This window comes from Onychostoma macrolepis, chromosome 11, assembly GCF_012432095.1.
Source record: "Onychostoma macrolepis isolate SWU-2019 chromosome 11, ASM1243209v1, whole genome shotgun sequence".
NCBI classification, from domain to species: Eukaryota; Metazoa; Chordata; class Actinopteri; order Cypriniformes; family Cyprinidae; genus Onychostoma; species Onychostoma macrolepis.
The window spans coordinates 23,547,095-23,561,484 of NC_081165.1; the positions used below are offsets into that span (position 1 = coordinate 23,547,095).

General features: G+C 37.7%; 1 protein-coding gene across 8 annotated transcripts in view; it reads right to left on the reverse strand.

Moving 5' to 3' along the window:
• Positions 1-14,390, reverse strand: part of slc4a10a (solute carrier family 4 member 10a) — a 52,495-nt gene that overhangs the window by 30,523 nt on the left and 7,582 nt on the right. The window contains exon 1 of one of the 8 annotated variants that reach the window (XM_058790765.1): positions 10,023-10,259. The exons of the other annotated variants lie outside the window; for them this stretch is intronic. Coding sequence (XP_058646748.1) covers positions 10,023-10,064 — 42 coding nt within the window. The 5' untranslated portion in view covers positions 10,065-10,259. Of the gene's footprint in view, positions 1-10,022; positions 10,260-14,390 lie in introns of those variants that run through there. 8 annotated transcript variants of the gene reach the window in all.

The window sequence follows — 14,390 nt, forward strand, 5'->3', positions numbered from 1 at the left end:
GCCTAATCTCTCCATCTTGTTCTTGGAGGAGAGATGAAGGACACACGTGCACACAGATATTCTGATAACTTATTAACACGTCTGTTGCACACGTCATTAGTACGACACATAACAACATAGAGACTTGGAGGGGAAAAAACTGTTTGACGGAGATAACACCTGTGCAAACATATGAAAACACACACACACATGTTCACACCCCCTTGTGTGTTCAGACCTCACTAATGAAAGCTAACAGTGGGTCCCGCAGGCCTGATTCTTTTTATATTAATAAGCAGCTTCCTGTCTGCAGCTGAGGTGTGACATTATATCTGAGATCCCCCACGTTCATCATCCCTAATCTTTCACACTTTGTTTCTTCTTTATACATTTCCTATCTTTGTATTCCATTTTATATCCTTCCGTCATTCGGTCCCTCTCAGCCTAAGTGGCACGCCGAGTCACATGACGGCGGCTGCTTGGGTTGAATAATGATGAAGCAGATTCGCACATGTGGACACATTTACATACACACATGCAGCGCAGAGGTGGGGGAGGGAAAGGGGTCACTCTCACATGCTGGTTTCATACAGAGCAGAGCAATTTAGAGCTTTATTTATTTTATTTTTATATAGAAGCTGTCAGTTGATTTACATAATATGCAAATCGATTAACTGCAATTGCAATCGGATCAGAGAGCATGAATACTTTCTGTAATTTATATATATATAATATGGTGGGCGATATGACCAAAATCTTATATCACGATATGACTAATTTTATATCACGATAACGATATATATCACGATATAGTAATTATTTTTCTTTTAAAAAGGTTTTTATGATATTAAAATCTTTGATACCATAGAATTTTCATAATCCTTGTCACCAATGTCAATATCAAACTAATACAAGCCTAAAAATAGACAAAAAACAAAACAAAACTCAAGCTCACTGAAAATAAATAAACAGTCAGTGATGAAATAAGTATAAGAAACTAACTGCAAGCAATAGGACAAAAAAACTACAATAAATAAGAAACGCTACATACATTGTGTAAATTAATTAGTCTTCACTGTGTTAATTATATCTATCTATCTATCTATCTATCTATGATAGATATAATTAACACGTGTATTATGTATAGATTCTATACATATATATATATATATATATATATATATATAATTATTATTTTTTTTTTAATTATTTCTTCTTATTAAAGTTACAAAAGTGATTTAGTCAAGAGCAGTGAGAGATTTTCTAGCAATGTTCTATGATTAATATGAATGGCAGACAGAACGAATATTTGACAGCTTCCCCTTTAAGACCGAAGTACGGATCCAATATACTGTTACATATGCGTTTTCTGTTTCAGCTCTTTTCTCTCTCTTAAGACCTAAATCGCTGTCTTTATGAGGATATTTGCCAAGATGGGGATTCTGACGCATATAAGTGTGTTTATGTAATCGTTCAAAGTCAATAAATCGGCAAAAAAAAAGAAAGAAAATGTGCGGTCCTCTCACACAGAAACAGAGACGGCGCATGCACATAGCTCTGTTGTTTGTGTTTCAACGGCTTAAAATCGGTTGTTTTAAAACTGCAGTGCTTAAAAACGCGTGCCCATGCTACAGATGTAGTCCTTTGTTTAGGAACGAGCTCCTCGTTTTGTTCTGGTCGTTCCCCACCTGGTTCTGTCTCCCCTTCACGCCCCGTGGTGGTGTGTAAAGATCGCAATCATCCAAATGATTAAAAAGTATTACCGTAAACAATGTATTTTGCGACACCACAAAATAAACGATAGAAAAGTGCTTGCCCCCTAAATCTAATAACTGGTTGTGCCACCCTTTGCAGCAACAACTGCAATCAAGCGTTTGTGATAACTGGCAATGAGTCTTTCACATCAGTGTGGAGGAATTTTGGCCCACTCTTCTTTGCAGAATTGTTTTAATTCAGCTACATTGGAGGGTTTTCGAGCATGAATGGACTGTTTAAGGTCATGCCACAGCATTTCAATTGGATTTAAGTCCAGATTTTGATTTGGCCACTCCAAAACCTTAATTTTGTTTTTCTTGAGACATTCAGAGGTGGACTTGCTGCTGTGTTTGGAATCATTGTCCTGCTTCATAACCCAAGTGCCCTTGAGCTTGAGGTCACAAACTGATGGCCGGACATTCTCCTTCAGGATTTTCTGATAGAGTGCAGAATTCATGGTTCCATCAATTATGGCAAGTCATCCAGGTCCTGAAGCTGCAAAGCAGCCCCAGACCATCACACTACCACCACCATGTTTGACTGTTGGTATGATGTTCTTTTTATGAAATGCTGTGTTGGTTTTACGCCAGATGTAACGGGACACACACCTTCCAAAAAGTTCAACTTTTGTCGCATCAGTCCACAGAATATTTGCCCAAAAGTCTTGGGGATAATCAAGATATTTTTTGGCAAATGCGAGACGAGCCTTTGTGTTCTTTTTGGTCAGAAATGGCTTTTGCCTTGGAACTCTCCCATGGATGCCGTTTTTGCCCAGTCTCTTTCTTATTGTTGAATCATGAACACTGACCTTAATTGAGGCAAGTGAGGCCTGCAGTTCTTTAGATGTTGTTCTGGGTTCTTTTATGACCTCCTGGATGAGTCGTCATTGCGCTCTTGGAGTAATTTTGGTAGGCCGGCCACTCCTGGGAAGGTTCACCACTAGGGTTGTAACGGTATGAGATTTTCACGGTATGATAATCGTCTCAGAAAATATCGCGGTTTCACGGTATCACGGTATATATTAAACAATAATTCTTATCAGTAACAATGACTCTTAAAAGAATAAGAACAAGTTATTTGAGTGAACAAATCCTTTATTACAACAAACTTGAAACCATTTGAATGAAAGTAAGTCTCCCTTGTGAATTATTATTTATTTTATTTTTTTAAATAAAGCTACAAGCCTTATGTATATCTATAATCACACTGTAACATTTTAATTAATGTTTTAAAATGTTATCAAATTAAAATTTAACAACTTTTATTTTTGGCAAAGTGCTGCACAACAGAGGTATACTTAAAACATGGACAAACATGATATTCCTTAAAAATAATGTTTAAATTAATTATTATAAAGAATATTATTATTAATGTTGTTGTTATAAGTTTTAAGTACATTGCACAATGATAATACATTTCTGTCATGACTTCAAGTTAAATTGAACTTTTATTTTGACGGGTTGTAGCGGAACTTTGAGTTTCAGAGTGTATTTGACAATGGTTTGTCTCAAATAAAACTGGGAAATGTTTATTTAGGTTTTCTCTCAGAACAGCTCTGCTGATGTTCATGTTTATGTAGATGCTGAAAACACCATTAGTGTCATGCATGCATACTTCAGTATGTAGTAGATAAAACGGCGCCACTCATATCTTTTGATTTATCCATCCATCAGATTGCACGTTTTACGTGACAACCTCGTTAACATTATACTGTAAATCTCATGTTCATGATTCCCTCTGCATCACGGAAATTATACAGCCTTTTAACTTGTTATAAATGCGACATACCTTTATTTGCACGGAGGGATGGTGTCCGCGAATATGAGCGAACATGTTGGATGTATTGCCTGCTTTTGCAGCCACTTTGTGTCCACATATTTTGCCAATTGGATCCGTCCTCATGGACAACCCCGTGTTCGTGTTTTTTTTTTTTTTATATCCGAAGTATTCCCATACTTATTAGATATTATTAGATATAATCTCTGTCTCTGCCATTTAGTCCACTGCAAGTGCGTGTAAGCAGCCACGTGAATGCAGAGTGAAGAAGCCGAAATAAATTGCATATGCACGGGTGAGATTTTTATTTTTTTCATTAATTTTTTTTTTTTAAACCGTAGATATGCAATTGTTTACGGTATGATAACCGTGCATGTTCAAACCGCGATAGACCGTCATACCGGTATATCGTTATAACCCTATTCACCACTGTTCCAAGTTTTCTCCATTTGTGGATAATGGCTCTGACCATGGTTTTCTGGAGTCCCAAAGCCTTAGAAATGGCTTTATAACCCTCTCCAGACTGATACATGTAAACTATTTTGTTTCTCATCTGTTCTTGAATTTCTTAAGATCGCGGAACGATGTGTTGCTCTTTAAACATGCTTCACTTTGTCAGACAGGTTCTGTTTAAGTGATTTCTTGATTCAACAGGTCTGGCAGTAATCAGGTCTGGGTTTGGATAGTGAAATTTAACTCAGCTTTCTAAAATAATGTGGTTAATCACGGTTCTTTCATGATTTAATAGGAGGGGGCAATTAATTTTTCACGTAGGGCCAGGTAGGTTTGGACAGCTTTTTCCCCTTAAATGAAATCATCATTTAAAACTGCATTTTGTATTTACTTGCATTATCTTTGTGTAATAGTAAAATTTTTTGTGATGATCTGAATCTTTTAAGTGTGACAAATATGCAAAAAAATTAAAAATCATGAAGGGGGCCGATGCTTTTTCACACCACTGTATATACACTCTAAATTAATAGGTTAAATTTACAGCTTTACCAAAATCACAAATGATCAGAATAATGATTTTGAAAATACTAAATATAATTGTGAGTGCTGTTTCATAGGAAGTTTAAGAGATTCACTATCCCAGCACATGAAATCCCACTGCAGTTTTTCCATTAAATATTTTAAAAATCCGCTCTGACCTCATTTTATACTTAAACACAGATTCCCCCCCTGTCTTCCACAAACACAAACAAACCAGCATTTCCACAGGCTTAAAGACATGAATGTTGCTTAAGTCAATATGACATCAACATGAAATCAAAACTGACCTTTTTTGTTTGTTTGTTTTTTAATACATGCATTTGGTCTGTTTGTGCACAACTTATCATTGAATGTTATTCCGAATTAAATATATATATATATATTTCCAACCACTTTCCTAAAAAAAACCCTCTCCTCTCCACATGACAACATCAATAAAGACTAAACTTAAACATGAATAAAGACATGAATTGACATAGGAAAGCTCAGTATCTGGAGTCGGTTGGAACAAAATAATGTTCAGGAAATTATTATACCACTGACCTTTGGAAAATTTCTCATTATGCCTTATTACTGTTAACCCTTTACTACCAAATTGGAAATTTCCAGTTTTTCAACTGACTATTTTTATTTTAAATAATATATAATAAAATGTTTATATTGACTATTTTTATTTAAAAAATTAAATTAAATTACATTACATTAAAAAATATCATGCAGGCTGAAAGCTTCCAAGTCCAAAACCTAGCCGTCCAACATCTTCCAGAACCTGAAGATAACAGCTGCCTATCTATCTCCAACAGCCGGAGAGTATCTCCAGCACTTCATCCTTGCCAGAGACACCCTCTTGCTGTCCTCTCATGCACCATTTAACGATGACAAAGAAGGCCACTGTTAAAAGCAGAAGAGGAACGACGGAAGAAGAAACTTTGGGACACTTTGAATGAGGATATATACAACCCACATGCACAGAGTTTTCAAACAATACTGTTCAAAACAAATCAACATAAATGCAAGACAAATGTTGTTGTGAATGCATTAAGCTTCCATATATTTTATTCCTGTGGTTTGTGGAGTCATTTTTTCCTGACAGATTGGATATCTTACAAGAAATTCCAGAGCCAGAACTGTTCGTATTCTCTAAACAGCATCCATTAACTGCAGAAGTGCATGTGCATGTATATTCACATTACATTCCTGAATAGCAATGGATCTCATCAGACAGCAGACTGAATAGTAAGAGTTCCTGCTGTGAAAGGCTCTTTTGTGCCTTCCGGTAAGAATTACGATCTGAATTTACACTAACATCTTCATTCTCCAGCCCTGATAGCATTCTCAAAGTCTTCTCTCTGCATCTAAGGAGACCTCGGTCAACTCTTTCCACTAATAACGCAAAACTGCATTGAGACAAAGAGGCATTATGAAGACATGAGGATGTATAATCCTTCATCAAATGCATGTTTTTACGATGATATCAGATCAAGCATTAGATCACAACGGCCTTATGGAGAGGGTTAATAGCGGATAAAAAGGTCATACATATATATATATATACAGGTGCTGGTCATATAATTAGAATATCATCAAAAAGTTGATTTATTTCACTAATTCCATTCAAAAAGTGAAACTTGTATATTATATTCATTCATTACACACAGACTGATATATTTCAAATGTTTATTTCTTTTAATTTTGATGATTAGAGCTTACAGCTCATGAAAGTCAAAAATCAGTATCTCAAAATATTAGAATATTACTTAAGACCAATACAAAGAAAGGATTTTTAGAAATCTTGGCCAACTGAAAAGTATGAAAATGAAAAGTATGAGCATGTACAGCACTCAATACTTAGTTGGGGCTCCTTTTGCCTGAATTACTGCAGCAATGCGGCGTGGCATGGAGTCGATCACTCTGTGGCACTGCTCAGGTGTTATGAGAGCCCAGGTTGCTCTGATAGTGGCCTTCAGCTTTTCTGCATTGTTGGGTCTGGTGTCTCTCATATTCCTCTTGACAATACACCATAGATTCTCTATGGGGTTCAGGTCAGGCGAGTTTGCTGGCCAATCAAGCACAGTAACACCATGGTCATTGAACCAGCTTTTGGTACCTTTGGCAGTGTGGGCAGGTGCCAAGTCCTGCTGGAAAATGAAATCAGCATCTCCATAAAGCTTGTCAACAGAAGGAAGCATGAAGTGCTCCAAAATTTCCTGGTAGATGGCTGCGTTGACTGTGGACATCAGAAAACACAGTGGACCAACACCAGCAGATGACATGGCAGCCCAAATCATCACTGACTGTGGAAACTTCACACTGGACTTCAAGCAACATGGATTCTGTGCCTCTCCACTCTTCCTTCAGACTCTGGGGCCTTGATTTCCAAATGAAATGTAAAATTTACTTTCATCTGAAAAGAGGACTTTGGACCACTAAGCAACAGTCCAGTTCTTTTTCTCCACAGCCAAGGTAAGATGCTTCTGACGTTGTCTCTGGTTCAGAAGTGGCTTGGTAGCCCTTTTCCTGAAGACGTCTGAGCGTGGTGACTCTTGATGCACTGACTCCAGCTTCAGTTCACTCCTTGTGAAGCTCTCCCAAGTGTTTGAATCAGCTTTGTTTGACAGTATTCTCAAGCTTGCGGTCATCCCTGTTGCTTGTGCACCTTTTCCTACCCAAATTCTTCCTTCCAGTCAACTTTGCATTTAATATGCTTTGATACAGCACTCTGTAAACAGCCGCACCTTTCAGTAATGACCGGCGTCAATGTTCGTCTTCTGGATCATTGCCAAGTCAGCAGTCTTCCCCATTATTGTGGTTTCAAAGAACAAGAGATACCCAGAATTTATACTGTAGGGATGGTCATTTATTCAAACTCAAATGTAAATATTCTAATATTTTGAGATACTGATTTTTGACTTTCATGAGCTGTAAGCTCTAATCATCAAAATTAAAAGAAATAAACATTTGAAATATATCAGTCTGTGTGTAATGAATGAATATAATATACAAGTTTCACTTTTTGAATGGAATTAGTGAAATAGATCAACTTTTTGATGATATTCTAATTATATGACCAGCACCTGTATATATATATATATATATATATATATATATATATGGTGCACGATGGATGTGGCTTTTCTGCTCCATCCGGAGTGAGTGAGCTCTGTAATAAGGCTTTAGGAGATTGGTGCCGGATCGCTTTACGCTCAGGGTTATCAAGGAAGCTTAATGCGAAGAGTAATCGCCAAAGTACAACAAGCCAAGAATTGTGTTGGGGTTTGTATAGCACCACAAATTCATCACAACTCCTAAAGGCTCTACAGGAGATGAAAGAAGATCAGATACTCCTGGACTAATGATTCTCACTCCTAAAATCAGAGCAGACAGAGTCGCCTCTGAGGAGGAACGTCCAGTCAACTGTGTCTGAACTGAAGCTGAGGGCCTGTAGGCTCCTTCAGGCGATGTTCTCTCAACAGTACAGCATAAATATACAACGGAAGTTTAAAGGTGACGCACACACAAATGTTGAGTTGAAGACCCCACGAAATGGCTTAATGAGTGCAGTTTTCTGTCCTTTGTTGATGCATTTCCTTTTGAAACAGGAAATTGTGGTGCATAGATTCCAATGCCATGGGGGCTTTAAGTCATATTCATTACAGATCAGAATTTATGACACACAAACATGATTTTTAAACAAAACAAAGCATCTCTGTAAACTACTTATATAACATTGTACTGAAATGATCCATTATTGGTTAATGCAGGATAAACTTATTTAATATATTTATTAAATACATTTATTATGGAAGCCACAGATATTAAATTTATTTCATGTTATAGTAGATAACCAATCAATTAAAATTATATAATGTTTTGTCTAAATGAATTATAAATAAAAGACCAAAAACACAGAATTATTAATAGTGAATTTTGTAATGTACAGTATGAAACATTGATATTAATTTTGAGATTAGCATAAAATAAAATTGATAGATTATAGTGTTAAATTTTAGGTGTTTTAATGATTAACTTGTAAAAAATAAGAGAAATGCAAAATTAAAGACCCACCATTGATTAACAATTTATTGTTATCATTAAAACTATTACAAAACATTTTTGTTAACTGAAATAAAGCTGAAATAAAATATACTTGTTAGATGCATTTAAAAAAAAAATGTTTTCTAGGCAACTAACTGATATATTTAAGTACTAAAATTAGCCTAGTAACTTAAATGAAACGGAAATAAAAAATAAATTAAAACTATTTAAAAATATATTAAAAACGGCAAAAAACAAAAAAACAAATAAAAGCTAATTCCAAATATTAAAAAAACTATGCAAATAATACTAAAATAACACTGATATTAACCAATATCATTGAATATTTAAAAATAGAAGCAGCACAAATCATTTTGGTGTGGTCATTTTATAATTTTGTGTCGCTTAGTCGCACTGGATTTGCCGTAAACAGGCCTTTGTACACTGAAATGCTATCACTTCCTGTTAATCTTCTTCAGCACACAAAGCTCTGCGTGCAGTTTTCTGGGTCACGGTAGCTTGTGACCCAGTTTTGCCTATGAAACTTTATTAAATGATAACGTGCATTTGCTGCACGCAGTCTTTTTCATAGAAGATCGCTTTTCAGCACAGCGCCAGATCACGATGCCAGACCCTTTAAACAACCGAAACAGAAGAGCGTGTCACCAGCCATCAGTCACATTATTCACCCAATCTGTTCATCTCTCCAAGAGATTTCCTTGCATGTAAGTCGTCAAAACCATGTGATCGCGCAGTAACGACCGTGAGCGGTGAGAGAAGGGATTATTGGGGTAGCTGAAGAAGCTGAGGGGGGATAAATGGGATCTGAGTCATTCGATTGGTCGAGAGCGGTGGGACTGATCCCTACAGATGGCTGTGGTTACCATGGCAATGGAAGGATCAGCATCAGCATCCTTCCAGAGAGCCGAAAGCGGCACACACTAGCATGACGCTCACACAAACAGCCCGTGCCTCATCAGCATAATTAAAACACACATTTTCAGCTTCGTTCGTCATCGACCTAAATATTTTCTGCTGTTGGATACAATGTTTTCTTCCTCTGACCTTGCTGTCCTCCTCTTTTCTCTCTGTATATGCTATTTATGTCCTCACATTTACACACACATCTGCTCCTTTATTCCTTCTAAAGCTCATCCCTTCGGTTTGAATCAGATTCATCCCCCCCGACAACCAGATACGATTCCTTTCCCTCAGAGATGAAAGATGAAAAGGACATGAGGAGAGAGAGGAAAAGACGAGAAACAGAGAAACCGTGGGAAGGCGGTACTAAAATAGCTCCAAGCACACAAACAGGAAGGTTGAGAGAAAGAGTGTAGGAGAAGATAACAACCAGAATGAAGAAGACATCTTTAGCCATTATATAACAAGAATCCAACGCTGAATCAACCACATCTCAACAGATGCACACAAACACTCTCAAGGACACACCAGAGACGCCAGGCTCTAGGGACGCTCTATCCTACCTGACAGTTAAAGCCAGTATTCTCCGAGGATCTGTGCTGCATGCTGTCTGCAGCGAGTTCCGACGACCGTCCCTTATCCCAAGGAGAGGAAATGTGCGGAGAGGACACACTAAAGAGCAGCTGAGGTTCCTCTGCGCACCTCTCGCTGCGCTTCCCCTACTGACACGGCGGGAGCCCTGTTCGCTGGGGCTGTGTTGTCCAACTGTTGAGAATGAGACGTGCAGCCTGTGTTTGACAGGCGTCTGTCCACCAATGGGAGTGGAGATTAGAGCGCCGACATCACTGGCTGCGTGGACTGGTATCTGAGCTCGGGTGTATGAGCGCGTGTGCTCGGTGATTCACGCTGTGTGTGTGAGTGTTTTGAATGGTGTGTGCAGCTCTGAGCTCCCTCCTCTCTGTATTCCAGCTAAAACATCAACATCCTAATGTGTCTCATGCATGATGGGAAATGTAGTGTTTCAACCTTTAGCTGTTTAAGGATACACGGAGTGCTGTTTAATTTTTAGCAGCCAGTTAAAGCTCATATTACTTTTTTTGTTCTATCAATCAGTTTTTAAGGGGTCATAGGACGGCCATTTTCCACAAATTGATATGATTCTTTAGGGTCTTAATGAACAGTCTATAACATACTTTGATTAAAATTTCTCAATGGTAGTGTAAAAAGCACCTTTCTTACCCTGTCAAAATCAGCTCTGTTTTCAGCAAGCTGTTTTTTAGTCCATGTCGCTTTAAATACTAATGAGGTCTGCTGACCCCGCCCCTCTCTTCCATGGAGTGACGAGCAGACTGTAAACTTCAGCTGCGAAACTGGCTAACTAGTACATTATTAGGAAAGGCGATTTGCAAAGATTCATAAAAACCCTTATACTCACTTCTTCTGTAGGTGAGGCTGGATCACGAATGATTTGCGCGAACATAGAAGCATTTAGGCAGATCGGGGGCGCATTCCCTTCAAAAACGAAAGTAACGTTAATCCTCTGCGTCTTCAGAGGCTCAGATGTCGGGAGTAAATGACGACTGCTATTTTCATTATTACATCCAACAACAAAACACCTCAATCACTTAGGAGTCATTCTAGTCTTCCCCTGCAGCTGAGTCAACACAATGGCGTCATTAATTACTCACTCTCTTGTTGTTCCAAACCCTTTGTTCATCTTTGGAACACAAATGAAGATATTTCTGATGAAATCTAAGAGCTTTCTGACCCTGCATAGACAGCAACGCAACAACCACATTCAAGGCCCAGAAAGGTAGTAGGACACCGGTAAAATAGTCCATGTGACATCAGTGGTTCAACCGTAATTTTATGAAGCAATTTATTCTCGACTGGGTCAATCCGCAGTCACAAAAAAGTATTCTCGTAGCTTCATAAAATTACAGTTGAACCACTGATGTCACATGGACTATTTTACCGGTGTCCTACTACCTTTCTGTGCGTTGAACGTGGTAGTTGTGTTGCTGTCTATGCAGGGTCAGAAAACTCTCCGATTTAATCAGAAATATCTTAATTTGTGTTCTGAAGATGAACGAAGGTCTTACAGGTTTGGAACGACATTTTTGGGTGAGCTATCCCTTTAAATTAAATTCAGCCATGGAATTAGATTTAAAATTGAAAAGATTCCGAGTCAAATTTCAATTTTGGCTATAAAAAAAAAAACGTTTTGAAGGTAAAACCACAAACTAACATGAAGAGAGACAAAAAATGATAGATAGATAGATAGATAGATAGATAGATAGATAGATAGATAGATAGATAGATAGACAGACAGACAGATAGATATATAAGATAGTTAGTGCTGCTGTTCATTTAACTGCTTCATCCTTCAATAACAGCTTAGGGATGTAACGATATTAGCAATATCGTGATATTGCGATAGCAAAACTGTCTCGATATTATCGTGGTCACATGATGATATGAAACGATAGGTCTTCCGGGCAAAAAGTGTCGTTTTTTTAAACTATTTAAAATTCTTATTCTAACATAAAAGGTGTTTAAAGTTTTTTTGGGCCATTATGCTTTACCACAGTATCTCTCAAATGAACTAAAACCGAAAGCACAATATGGCTTAATCCTTTGCTTCATCAACTAGATCAGCTCATGATCCGGTGTTTTCCAAGCCTCAGAACTGCTCCGTTCACAGTGAATGAATGCAGTGAACTCGTTTATTGCACATGCTGTGAGAAGAATTTAGCACACGTTTGGGAACGCAACAGCCACCAGTTATGCTTTATTTTTACGACAGACGATTACAGCATTTCACTCATTTGTAGTGAGATGTGTTTTTGTAAACATGTTTTAACTGAAGCTGGAGTTTTCCTTCAAAATAAAAGCTTTACTGCCATTTCTGTCAAAATAAAAGTGCAGTACGAGTTGCTGACAGCTAGCGGTTTAAATGCAGTCCAAAATCAAAATATCTCTTTCAAAAAATTGGGAATGAAGTATTGTAATTTCCCTAGTGTAGTGTAAAGCAAAAATAATATACCTATGAAATATTCATTTTCCTTTATTTTACAGTGTAATTGTTTTACAATATACAGTGCATCCGAAAAGTTTTCACAGCGCTTCACTTTTTCCACATTTTGTTGTTACAGCCTTATTCCAAAATGAATTAAATTCATTATTTTCCTCAAAATTCTACAAACAATACCCCATAATGACAACATGAAAGAAGTTTGTTTGAAATGTTTGCAAATTAATAAAAAAAAAAAAAAACGACAAAAAAATCACATGTACATAATAGGGGTGTAACGATTCATCGATATGGATCGATACAACGATACGATTTCTGATGATACGATGCATCGATGCCACGCGTAAAATATCGATATCTGTAGTATAAATAGGCACCTATATTTTGGCACTGTCCACATTTTTACATAATGTCCGTCTATGCATTACCGCCAACGCATGCATTCTCGTTCAAACTCACGTATCAGGACTCGATATAAGGACTGCCCGAAGGCACAAGGCGAGCATAAAAGACGCTCGGGATTAGTGTTGTCAAAAGACCCGGTACTTCGGTACCAAGTCGGTACAAAAGAAATGAAAACGTCACGGTACCAAGTTTTTTTAAGTAGCGGTGGTACCGAGTACCCTTTCGACCCGGTTCTTGGCGTATGATTTCCGCGATGTAGAAAACGCGAACGGAATCTCAGAATCGAGTTATAAAAACGGAATTTACAGTTTAGCACGGAATGTCACGGAATTTGTCAAGTTTAGATGAATTAATCAAAAGTAGGTCATTACACTTAGATCAAATCGCGATATGGACCAGTATCTGCAAATATTAAGCCGCAAAAGTAGATTCAAATGTGAATCCTGTATGTTCTGCAAGTCTCTGTGTGAGTGAATGAATGGCAGAGACGCGCGGTTTTGTTTACTATACCCTGAAGCGCAAGTGTGACGCTCGCGGTGATTTCAGCATCTGCCGTCATAAACAACATCTCCAGAACTGCTCTGAGAGTCACTTCACGAGCATTTTACCGTTTCATTGAGTAAAACCAGCTTCAATTTAAATGTATTCACAGCAACCCGTCAAAATAAAAGTTCGGTTTAACTAAAGACATTGTATCATTAGGCTACTATTGTTTAGTAGAATGTATGTGATAGGCTACTACTGTTGAAAAAATTAATAAAACTTTTTAAATTTTTTAAGAAATACACGCATGTGTATCAGTAGGCTATATTAAATCCGTGCTTTCAATCTTAATGTGAAAGCAAACTAATAATAAATCTAATGCTGTCAAAGAAAAATACAAGTGCTCACTGCTCCTGACTAAATAACTTTTGTAACAGGCACACACCTGTCTATATAAGGTCCCACAGTTAACAGTGAATGTCAGAGCACAAACCAAGCCATGAAGTCCAAGGAATTGTCTGTCGACCTCCGAGACAGGATTGTATCGAGGCACAGATCTGGGGAAGGGTACAGAAAAATTTCTGTAGCATTGAAGGTTCACAGAAGGATGTAATCTCTCTCTGTTACCCTTAATGGAAGAAGTTTGAAACAACCAGGACTCCAGGAGCTACCCAAACTGAGCAATTGATGGAGAAGGGCCTTGTCTAGACTGGTGACCAAGAACCTGATGGTCACTCTAGTTGAGCTCCATGATCATATGTGGAGACAGGAGAAACCCACAGAAGGACAAACATCATTGCAACAACTCCACCGATTTGGGCTTTATGTCGGTGTAGTCAAACTCAATTCTCTCCTCAGTGAAGACGCATGAAAACACACTTGGAATTTGCAAAAAAAAAAGCACCTAAAGGACCGTGAGAAACAAGATTCTCTGGTCTGATTATCCTAAATTATAAGCATCACGTTTGAAGGAAACCAGGCACTGCTCATCACCTGCAGAGTACCATCC